The 11,481-nt window shown below is 41.6% G+C and overlaps 2 protein-coding genes across 3 annotated transcripts; one reads left to right on the top strand and one right to left on the bottom strand.

Annotated features, from left to right (window-relative positions):
- Positions 1-115: 115 nt before the first annotated feature.
- On the bottom strand, positions 116-2,424 carry pcna (proliferating cell nuclear antigen). Its single transcript, XM_056737283.1, has 6 exons — positions 1,951-2,424; positions 1,314-1,411; positions 1,138-1,205; positions 855-1,049; positions 645-768; positions 116-564 (listed from the first exon to the last, which is right to left on the bottom strand). Exons 1-6 carry the CDS (start codon positions 2,169-2,171, stop codon positions 488-490), a joined length of 783 nt encoding a protein of 260 aa, XP_056593261.1. The 5' UTR covers positions 2,172-2,424; the 3' UTR covers positions 116-487.
- Positions 2,425-5,554: 3,130 nt separating this feature from the next.
- Positions 5,555-10,866, top strand: trim69 (tripartite motif containing 69). Of its 2 annotated transcripts, none has more exons than XM_056736237.1 (6): positions 5,555-6,366; positions 6,435-6,530; positions 7,959-8,192; positions 8,496-8,518; positions 8,608-8,726; positions 9,729-10,866. In XM_056736237.1, exons 1-6 carry the CDS (start codon positions 5,860-5,862, stop codon positions 10,271-10,273), a joined length of 1,524 nt encoding a protein of 507 aa, XP_056592215.1. In that variant the 5' UTR covers positions 5,555-5,859; the 3' UTR covers positions 10,274-10,866. The 2 variants fall into 2 exon arrangements, with proteins under 2 accessions (XP_056592215.1, XP_056592216.1); XM_056736238.1 differs by having other exon boundaries at positions 5,558-6,366; positions 8,611-8,726.
- The last annotated feature ends 615 nt before the right edge of the window (positions 10,867-11,481 follow it).

Genomic DNA, 11,481 nt, shown 5'->3' with positions numbered 1-11,481 from the left:
TTTTCAAACCATATACCTTTCCGAACTCATATTAAATGTAATATTTTAAATACTAGAAAAAAAAACAGGGATATTTTGTACACCAGTCATCAAAACGCAAATGATCTCCGACACAAACATTACAAAAAAGATTTATTAATGGTAGCGGATGAACTGTGTCCAATTAAGATATTTACAGACAATTATCTACAGGCAGGAATGAGCAGTTGAGTCATGAGGGAGAGGGGTACAAAGAAACGGGAGCAAACCAAAGTAACATCTGTACATGCTTCTATGAGCAGTGCAGATTCACCCCACAGTGACTGGTAAAGCTGACGAGCAAACTACCATAAGTGCACCAATGCTTTCGGCCAATCGTGCACCATGGCTCAGATGGACACAGAAATCCATGAAAACCACAGCAGACACTGAGGAGTAAAATGCATTTTCCCAAAACATCTTTCCAAATCTTTTCTGGTACGCGCAAGAAAACCCTGATGATGTCTGTTTATGAGGACTCTTCATCAATCTTGGGGGCCAGGTAGTATTTGACGTGTCCCATGTCTGCAATCTTGTATTCAACCACTGTTTGAAAAAAATAAGTTATTTTAAGTACAAGTATGAAGACAATTAAGACAGGAAAGCTCAAGTGGATTTGTTCATACCGAGTGGGATGTCTGCGGACATGCTCAGCGTGACCGTCTTGGACAGGGGTGTGGCTTTGGTAAAGAAGTTCAGGTAGTTCAGGGCAAAAATGAGCTGCACTGGTTCGTTCATCTCAATCGTCACCTGTAAGCAAACACACAAGCGCCTGTTAGTCGACTCGTGGACATTTGGTCCGATTCAGTTCTGTCGAGGCAGCTAATAACCCGTACCGCTTCATCCTCCTTGTCGACGTTGCTGGTCTGTGAAAGCTTGACGTTGCCCGTGCCCAGCTCTCCGCTGGCAGAGAACTTCACGCCGTCCTTGGCGCAGGAGATCATGACCGCGTCGCCGATCTGTGACAGATCTCTGCAGATTCTGGCAAACTCCCCAGAGGGCATCTTCACCACGCAGCTGTATTCCTGCTCCTGAGACGGGACCGAATAGAACATGTTCATTTAAACATGCGTGTTTACATTGAAAAGAGCACACGGATGTAATGAACAAAGGTCTCACCGGAATCCCAAGCTGCTCCACATCCAAGTCCATCAACTTCATCTCATAATCTGACACTTTCTCTTGATCTGAAAAAGGGTTAATAACAAAAACAATGACAAATTTGAACAGTTTTGCATAAATGCAGCATTGGTTTATAGTGCAGGTGTGATGCAAAAACAAAAGATGTAACTCACTGAGAGTTTCAAAGACCAGTGCCAGAGAATCTGCATTGTCTTCAGCTCGGAGCGTGATGATATCTTCATTTCCAGCACACTTCAGAATCTTTGACATGCTAGAAAACAAAAACGACGTCATCAGAACAACAACACACTGCGTTATGTTGCATATAATAAACATGCATGTATAACAACCGAAACATCTGCCCATGTAAGCGTCATGAATAATTTAAGAAATGGCTCGCTATAAACAGGAAGAGTTTTTATTATTCTTTTCAGCAAAGCTTTCTTTGTGTCACGGTGTGATGAAGCGCGCCGGCTATTTCCCGCCATCTTCAACGCGCGTAAATGACGTCACTGGCAGCAGTGCGGGAAGAACACAGGACCACTTTGCGCGCCAAATACCACAGACAAATCTGAACGATGCCAAAGTACGACGTGACATTAGTTATTAAACTATTGTAGTACACATGTTAACACGCCAATAAAAAGTCACTTGCTTGACTAACGATAAAACTCACGCTAACTTTATGTAGGACGCGCGGGCATGCGCAGGCACGTTCTCCTTTACTTCTCAAAGCAACTACGTGTCTGATAGAGACCGCAATGCCTGCAAACGAGTTTAAAACGAACGATCAACTTTTTGGTGGTTTACCTGCTCAAGTTGACACCCATGGCGAGGTTTCTGTCGCAGCGGTAAGAGTCGAACCCATCGCTCCGGAGTGTGAGCTGCACCAGAGACACATGAGATGAGTCCATGCTCTGCAGAGAGATGCCCGACGAGCTCACATCCCAACAGGCCTCGGTGATGAGGTCCTTCAGAGCCTCGAGAACCTTCTTTAGGATGGATCCTTGAACGAGACGTGCCTCAAACATTGCGCTTCTTATAGGGATACAAAGTTAACTTGAAAACTCCAGTTACGACACGAGCGCGGCCTAGTTTAACGCTTTGAATCACTTGCGCGGATCCAAGTTTCGCAAACAGCGCTTTAATCGACGCACTAAGACCCTAAAAGAAACGCGGACGTTTGAACTGCTCGTCGTCCCGGTTCGAGGCTCGAAATGCAAGTGCGCGCTCTTTTGCGGGTACTTTCATAAACTGGACCGCTGTTCCCTACGTCACTTCCTCTCAATCGTTGACGCCGCCCATAAAGGCGGAACTGTAGAGATTCGGGAGGCGCTGCGCAGAATGATCAGTGTGTGACATCAGATACCGCGAGAGAGGTTCGGAAGCATCGCTCATGAGTTGCTCTCGCGATACTTTGGTGTCATACTATGTGTTTGTCCACAGTAGGATTTCCTACAGTCTTCCTTTCAGGCATCTTCTTTAAACGTTACTAAAGTAGAAGTATGTTTTCTAAGAATATTTATAGGGTTGATGCGAAATGTTGGACGTCTTTCTTATGATTGTGTTTATGTTAAAACATTTAGGATATAATTAAGAATCTGTATGTTTTTTTAAAAGTGAATATATTTTTACTACACAAAGAAAACATTAACTCTCAGATGCAGCGCGTTGTTCTTTTATCTATGATTACTGATGATATTATTTACACATACAAATATCTATAAATAGCACAAAAAAAAATCATTTTCCATCAGTATATTATGGTATAAGATCATATTTTACAGTCCACACAAGGAGTCCTGTGTTGAGGCTCCATTCAAACATTTTACAAACATTTTACATCATCTTTACCTTAATACTCTGAACTGTGAAGTTGCAGCCTTTGGCCGACAGATGGCGCCATTTTCTACCAACAACACCGCGATGCTTTAAAGTATGAGAAGCAGCAAAGCAAATGAAGAATATTAAAGTAACATTGAAATATTACAGTTATTCACTTTTTTAAAGTATGCTTAAATTATGTAGAGCATAACATATAAATAAAACACACACACTTTCTAACTGGTGTCCAACACATGTAAACAATTAAGTTTACATTTTTCAATTTCATTTATCTAATTTGGGTAAGAATTTGTGGCACATATTAAACTTGACATATTTTGCCAAAAATGTATTTAAGAAGTCAATGAAATCGAGGCCTAAGTTTCTAAAGCAGATTGTTTGGAGTTGACCAATAATATATAAAATATTTTTTTACAATTCAAACAGTACATTTGTTGGACAAATGCGTGTTCATTTTTATACATTAGTAGTTCAGTCTTGTGTCATTAAAATTGCATCTGTAGTAACTATTCAAGAATTGGAAATATGTTTACAAAAGTTGTTGGAGACATTGTTCTTACATTCCAGTTCGATATGAAGTTTCTTGAAAGCAGCTTTGATTAGAATCCTAGATACAAACATTATTTTGATTAAATTTAAACTTATTTAAAAGAAAAACGTCTTACATTTTTAGACCATATACTGTATGAGCAGAAATGAATGGCAGGATGTAACAGATGAAGTCAAAATAATAGAGCATTGATGTCTGTAGAATGGAATGATGAGTTAGGAAGTGAAACCATGCATGTCTTTGTGTGCTGAGGGGTGTTAGGTTGCATGCTGTTGATTGACAGCTCTTGTACCAATCAGAATAAGCAGGAGTCCACTCCTCAGTTGTGGCATTTGAGGCGTCTTTCTCCACCGCAGGACTCACATCTGAATCTGAATGCCAATGCGGCTCTCGGTGTTCCCACTTCGGCCCCAAAACTCCAGTTCCACCCATCAGGACCAGGGAATTTCCATCTGCTAGTAAACAAGTGAAAGAGTCTCAGATTTAAAAGCCCCCATCGTGATTGCCAAGTTTCCTGAGTTTACACCGCCACAGCGGAGCGTGGACTTGACCTGAATACATTTCAGAGGTGTTTTCTCTCAAAGCTCTGTGTGTGCCACGAGAGACGCTCCAAAATGTTCTGTGTTTATTCAAACATGTCTTCGGTCAAATTTGAGACATTCTTAGTCTTTCATTCTGGGAATGTGGATGGGGGCAGAATATATATGAAATTGAGCAATACAAACAAATGGTTGACATCATAGGACCGGATCTATGTTTGTTGATAAATACTCTGTCCCTGATCCCTTGAAGCATGCATTCGTTACACACCGCGGTTGAAAAAGCAAAACCTTGATGTGTCTAGAGACCTATATCCAATCTTCCCCTTCTCTCGAAAATGTTGGAAAAAGCTGTTCTTTGTCAGTTGCAGTCTTATCTTAGTTTAAATTCATTTTTCCAAAGTTTCCAGTTGGGTTTCAGAACATTACCCAGAATGGAATCGGCACTCTTGAAAGTCACCAGTGATATCTTGCAGGGAAATGATGCCTTGATCCTCTTAGATCTTAGCTCAGCATTTGATATGGTCAATCATAAAATTCTCGTTTGAAAAATCTTGTACGTTTTTGGGGAACTATTTTCAAATTCTTTATCAAATCGGAGTTTTTCAGTCTGTTTTGGAAACTGTGTCTCCTTAGGTCGGGTGACCGTCGTCATCTCCGAGTTCCTAGGGTCAGATTAAAACATTGAGGTTTTACTATTGTGGGCACCAGACTCTGGAACAACCTTCTTAGAGCTCCGAATGACATCATCCCTTGCTGTGTTTAAAGCAAAATTGAAAATACATTATCTTACCTTGGGTTTTTCATCTCTTTTATAGTACTGCTGTATTGGTGCCGTTTTCTTATTTATTTCTTCCTTTTTTAATTATGTTGTTCTACAGCACTTTGTGTTGTTATATAAATAAACACTGAACTGAACTGAACAATACGAGGGAACAGGAAGGAAGCGTAGGCCGAGTGATCCTGGAGAGTGTGTGTAGGAGGGAGCCAAACTCCAGCTCTTTCTTTTCTGCCTGTATCCCTTGAGATAACAGCAGCTTAACTCTCAGCAGCGCTGCAGGGCGTGTGCACGCCATAACATGACTTTCAACATGATAAACATCTGCCTCAGCAGCAGACCATTAAAACATGAACTGTTTCAAACTAGTTTTATATGCAAAAAGAACTTGGTTATTGTTTCGTTTGCCCGTATAGCGGAAGGCACAAAAGTCACTTCGTTGAGCACTTCGGGGTCCAAACATGAGTAATATTGTTAAGGTACAATGTAGTTGGGTTGGAATTTTCTTAGACACAACTGTCTGTTTATTCTCATTATACCTTATTAAAACTGTAATATATATAAAACAACGCACCAGGAAATGTGCTTTTCTATGTAGACTATATATATGTAGACTAGTAACACAACTTTACACATTTTATTTAAGTTTGAAAAGAAAATACAAATGAAAGTAGGGCACATGTGGTTCTGCTCACAAAGTTTTTGCACTCAGAGTCACACGAATGGCATTCATCGTCTTTTGGACACGTGTGCAATAATGTTCTCTAAACAAAAACTGAGACCTCCAGATTCTCTGTTTTCTGGCTGTGGGTCTGACGTCAAGCTGAAGGAGAGCAAGGGGCCGTGCAACTCCAGCCAACTCTCTGCAGGATCGTGCCAGAGACAAGAGCCGCCCCCTCGGCTCCCCTATTCATTCCCAGAGTCAACAGGAAAGGGCCGGAGAGAAACAGAGGAACGAGACGACGAGAACAGAGGAACAGCAAAAGAAGTGCATCGGAACAGAAGACATGTCCAACACTCTTCCCACGCCGGACAAGATGGAAAAGCAAATCCGCTCTCGGGTGTCCAAGAGCTCAGCGCAGCGTCTAAGCAGGGACCTCACCTGTTCCATCTGTCTGGATCTCTTCAAACGTCCCGTTTCCTTGCCCTGTGACCATACCTTCTGCGAGGTCTGCATTTCCAGTTACTGGAGCGGCCCTCGGAGCAAAGCGCAGTGCGGATCTGGTTCCTGTCCACAATGCCGGAAAGTCTTTCCTGGACAGAGCTACCGACCCAATCGTATTGTGGCCAATATCGTGGAGAGCTACTGCCAGGGGATAGAGGAGAACGGAGGTCGGCTGGCCGGTGGAGCAATCGAGACGGTGCCCCCTAACCCGATCTGCGGCCGACACAGAGAAGAGCTGAAACTGTACTGCGAGGAAGACCAGGAGCTGGTGTGTCTGGTGTGCGGGATCTCACAGGACCACAGATCTCACACGCTGGTGTGCGTGGAAGAGGCGCAGCAGAGATATCGGGTAAGACCGTTGACAATTGCAACAGAATGTTCTTCGGCTCTTTGTGTCACTGTCTTTGCGTTCAACAGGCTTCTCTCGGTGCTTCTGCGAGTGCCCTTCAAGTGGAGCTCAATACTGCTCTGGAGTGCGAAAGAGAGACGGAGGAAGAGGTGAAGAAACTAAAGGTATGAAAACGAAAACTGTTGTTCATGCATCCTCGTGCAAATCCTGAGTGTGACTCTTTCTTCTGCACTGTAAAAAAAAAAAGTTGACAAAACTTTAAATAGTAAGGCAACCGATCACCAGCAAATTCTTGAGTTTTCTCAAGAAATTTGGTCTGAAATCCATGCGACTCAAAATATTTTGTTAGTAAAACAAGTTGTCAAAACACAAATATTCATGTTTAATTAACAAATAATAAAACATTTTTGTTGGCTCTACATAAATAGAGATTTTATAATAAATAAACAAATGTGTTTGTCTTTTACTACAATTGTAAATGTCTGCTTCAAACTTGACCAAACATCTGTTTAAACAGTTTGTGTTGAGTGTATAAATACAGGATTTGTCGATGCGTCACACACATTCACCTCAAGATTGAACACACAAATCTCAACCATGGTGGAAAAACTAGTAACAACGATTTTAAAGCATAAATCAAGCCAGCAGGAACTAAAACACTAATCTTTAAAAGAAAACAAATAAGAAACACAGAATTAAACATTAAGCATTGCATCTTGGGAACTCAAACTCTTGCAATATTGCTTGTTCAGATTACACTGTTATGTAAACTGGGCAAACTTTCTGACGCATTTTGGCCCAAAACTTGAGAATCTAAATCCAGTCAACAAAATAATCTTTGTTTAGGCTCATTTCCTTCAGAATATACTAAACAATCATTTGACACCTTTAACTTAAAAATCTATGTTTAAGTTACTTATTTATCTTTGTAGGGAGAACATTTTGCCAGTTGGATTTTTTACAGTGTGTGGCACACAAAAGAAGGTATTTTGAGAAATGTCTCAGTGGTTTTGTGTTTATATGGAAGTCAATGGGGGCCAGAGTTGTCTGGTTGCCGACATTCTGTGAAATATCTTTGTCCATGTTCTGCACAAGAACGGAAGTCATACAGGTTTGGAATGACTTGAGGGTGAATAAATGATGAAAGAATTGACATTTTTGGGTGAACTATCCAATCACATTTAGTCATTTAGCAGACGCTTCAGCCAAAGCCACTTAGAAATGAGGTAAACAATGGAAGCAATTGGCACAACGTAGGACAAGGAAAATCATAAGCCCAGTAAAACTTATCTTACACAGCCTACCACAGTATAGAGAGCTACGTTGTTCTTTAAGGAAAGAAAGAGTAAAAAAGAGATAGAAGTCAGAACTTATCGGTCAGGTGTGACGGAAGAGGATATCGATTAGATTATAATCTATTGAATATTAACCAACAGCAAAAAGCTATTTACATAGGCCACGCCCCCCTGTGTTTCATCGGTGGCGTTGCAAATCAAAACAACACAATGCTTGACCAATTGAGCTTTGGTGACTAACAAAGTCAATATAATAGAAAATGATCTAATGCACACAATCTGCTCCTTTGAATCCAGGACCACACGGCAGATCTGAAGCAGAGAATCGAGGTGCAGTTTAGCGAGCTCCATCAGGTCCTGTACCAGGAGGAGAAGCTACTGCAGGTGAAGCTGAAGACGGAGGAGCGCAGAGAGCTGATAAGACTAGACGAGCACAAGGCCCTGCTCAGCGTGGAGATCTCTCGCCTGCGCAGAGCTATAAATGACATCGAGGACAAACTCAGTGAACAGGACCCGTACACGCTGCTCAGGGTGAGCACATACAGCATACACACGCATCATCTGTTCATCAACGTTTGACTTTCTTAAAATGATCTTACAAAAACAAAGTTGAGTGGTTAATCCAAATCTCTGCATGCGATCACACGGGTCGACACAGGATGCAATAATGATGTCATCCGTGCAATAGGAAGATAACGCCATTAGTGCAGCACGAGGGGATTTTCCACAGTCTGGGATGAAAGGGGGAGGCGTAGCTTAGTTTCAAACACTGACCTCATCCGGAAAGCTTCTCCAACTTCATCAATCTGCTTTTTGTTGTTTCTTTCCTCGCAGAGTATAAAGGGCCTGCTGCAAAGGTGAGCGAATACTCTGGATCTGTCAGTTTTGCATATCTTAAGGAGCAAGCGCTTGAATGTTTTCGTGTCTGGCTTCTTGTTGTTTTAAGCAGACAGCCACGGAAGTTCGAGAAGCCGACACTGACACCGCCCAGCCTGTGTGAGGGCCGCTTCGCAGGGCCACTGCAATACAGAGTTTGGAAGTCTCTGAAGGGAAGCCTCTATCCAGGTGCGAGAACCGTCTCATTCTGACTATCACATGAGACGAGTGGTCCTAAAACAACAACATCTGCGAAAATAAAAAACTAATAATCAGCCGCATGAGAAATACTGTAGCATAACTGTAGTATACTTCCTAACGCAAGCTGTATTCTGTAGTATTAATGGTGCATTCCAGACAAAGCCGTATCATCTAAGTATTATAAGTATTGGAAGTATATATATATATATATTGTGACAAGTATTTAAAGTAAAAATGACTTTAAAGTCCCAGTGAAACTAAAAATGACAATGCCTATTTATTCATGAAATACTGCAGACTTTCTTTCAAATAGTTTATCTATTCGGGTCAATCTCTTTTTAAAATGTGTTTGCGCTCATAGTTCTAATCTGAAAATGCACTTCCGTCCTTTAATGACTATCCATCACAAATGACGTGTGTTAGATGGCTTGGGCGGAGCATCCGTTGACTCCTCCCCTTCAACGTCAGTCTGCTGCGAGTTCCATTTCATAACGCGATGGCTGTTATATATATCCAATCAAATCACAGAGAAAGACGAAAGCCACACCCACTATTTTACTCGTTTCACCCGGAAACGCGTCAAAATACGGAAGTAAAACGATCGCAATTTCTAGTTCACTGAGACTATAAAGTTTGTTTTACTTAACATAAGGTAGCTTCGCGCTAATCTTACTGGAAGCATCCTGGACGTGACGTCAAATGACGCTGAGGCCGGAGCTGATCATGATCGGTGATCATTCTGCCCCAAACTCATCCTTGACCATCCCATGTCCGACTTCAAGTTTATTTCCGGGTTTGAGGATTTGTAATACAGCTGCTACAGGAAACGCCACATTATTTTTATATAAGAAATGATTGACGTAAAATTTTGCCTTTTATCCAAAGCGACTTGTGCATGTGTTATTGTGCACGTCGAGTTAAGATTTTTTAAGACAAAAATCAAACATCTCCATAACGCATTTACTAACTTTACCTTCTCTCTCCTGCTAGTTCCCTCAGTCATAACGTTTAACTCCAAAACGGCCAATCCCTGGCTGAGCCTTACGTCATCGCTCACGTGCGTGCGCTATCAGACCTTCAACAACGCCGTGCAGGACAACCCGCAGCGATTCAACGCCGCTCTGTCTCTGCTGGGCAGTCAGGGCTTCACGAAAGGTCGACATTACTGGGAAGTGGAAGTGTACAGCAGCACCGTGTGGACGGTGGGAGTCGCTCGTGAATCCGTCTCGAGGAAAGGCGTCATCAACACGATGCCCGCCAACGGCTTCTGGACGCTTTCGCTGTCGTACGGAGTTCAGTACATGGCGGGAACATCTCCTCCGACCGTACTGGCGCTGGAGGAGCCGCTGGCGAGGATCGGCGTCTATCTGGATTACAAGAGAGGACTGGTGTCCTTCTATAATGCTGAGAGCATGACGCATCTCTACACCTTTAAAGACCCCTTCACCGAGACCCTCTACCCGTACTTTAACCTGGGCTTTCTGGACAAAGTGCACGAAAATGAGCCGCTTAAAGTGTTCCTACCTAAAATCTGACTCGAGGTGTTCATCTTCATCGTGTATAATCGTATATTCTGGGCTGGACCTTGTTAGACACGATATGTGAAGTTGAGCAGTTTTAGAAACTCTTTTTGAAAAGCATTGTCATGCACTCGATAATGCTGATGACGTATTGTTTATTAAGTTTATGACAATGTTTTTCATCAAAGCTGCTGTAAATACTTGAATAAGTCCATATTCCATACTGCCTTAGAGACATAACAAGGTGAAATCGTACCTGTGATTAAAGTGTGCAGGGGCGTGGCCTATTTAGTCAAGTAAAAAAGAATTTTATCGACCTGCAGGCGTTAGCCAATCAGATAACAGGAAGCGGCGTCCTGCTAACGTCACGGGATTTGGGCGAATTTAGGTTTTTTTTTTAATTGCTTACAGCATCTTTAAAAAAGGTTCATACACAAAGGAAAGTTGATAAAAGCTGAATTAAAGGACAGAAAAGTATTATGTTCAAATATGCTACGCACACGTTTTTTCCAGAACGGGCCCTCCAATATTCTACGGGCTTCACGGTTTTATGTCATATTATATAGACGTGTGAAATAAAAATAATCAATAAAAATGAACAAAATGAGTGAAGCTTCGTTTAAATACATTTAAATACTTATCTTTCCCACCTCATTCAAAGCTGTCGTTCTCCCAAAAATAAAATGTGTTTATTCACACTGATGTCATTACAAATCTTCATGAAGTTCTTCTGCAGAACACACAAAAAATATTTTGCAAAAATGTTGGTGATCAAACCCACAGGCTTCCGTCGCAGACACAAAACCACAGTGACATTTTTCAAAATATCTTCTTTTGTGTTCCTTATAAAGAAAGAGTCAGATACAGGTGTTTAATGACACGGGTGAATAAATCATGAACATTTTTAAATTTTAAAATCATCTCATTGTTTCTTAGTGTAAGTGCCAGCATTGACCACAAAGAGGCGCCATTGCGTTGCACTCTCGAGGTGCAGAATTAAATTATTGAGCTAAAAAACCTTTTTAATTGAATGGAGGATGTGGAGTTGACACAGTGAGTGAGTCATCAAGTCGAGTACAATTCACCATCACAATGAATGACTCAATCAGTTATGATTAATAAGAAATAAAAGATCCTGCTCCTGGGCTCAATGCACGCAGCACTAAGGATAAGGTCGTTTCAGATCATGTCACCATTTTCTTTCCTAAACTGACATATGTCAC

This window comes from Triplophysa dalaica, chromosome 22, assembly GCF_015846415.1.
Source record: "Triplophysa dalaica isolate WHDGS20190420 chromosome 22, ASM1584641v1, whole genome shotgun sequence".
Taxonomy (NCBI): Eukaryota; Metazoa; Chordata; class Actinopteri; order Cypriniformes; family Nemacheilidae; genus Triplophysa; species Triplophysa dalaica.
Note: the sequence above shows the minus strand (reverse complement) of the source record. Positions and strands in the feature narration are given on the sequence as shown.

Coding starts and splice junctions, on each gene's coding strand:
- pcna (XM_056737283.1), bottom strand. CDS start 2,171: ATGTTTGAGGCACGTCTCGTTCAAGGATCCATCCTAAAGAAGGTTCTC. Junction 1,412..1,950: donor ATGGGTGTCAACTTGAGCAG/GTAAACCACCAA, acceptor TTTGTTTTCTAG/CATGTCAAAGATTCTGAAGT. Junction 565..644: donor GTCCGCAGACATCCCACTCG/GTATGAACAAAT, acceptor TTTTTCAAACAG/TGGTTGAATACAAGATTGCA.
- trim69 (XM_056736237.1), top strand. CDS start 5,860: ATGTCCAACACTCTTCCCACGCCGGACAAGATGGAAAAGCAAATCCGC. Junction 6,367..6,434: donor AGGCGCAGCAGAGATATCGG/GTAAGACCGTTG, acceptor TGCGTTCAACAG/GCTTCTCTCGGTGCTTCTGC. Junction 8,193..8,495: donor ACCCGTACACGCTGCTCAGG/GTGAGCACATAC, acceptor CTTTCCTCGCAG/AGTATAAAGGGCCTGCTGCA.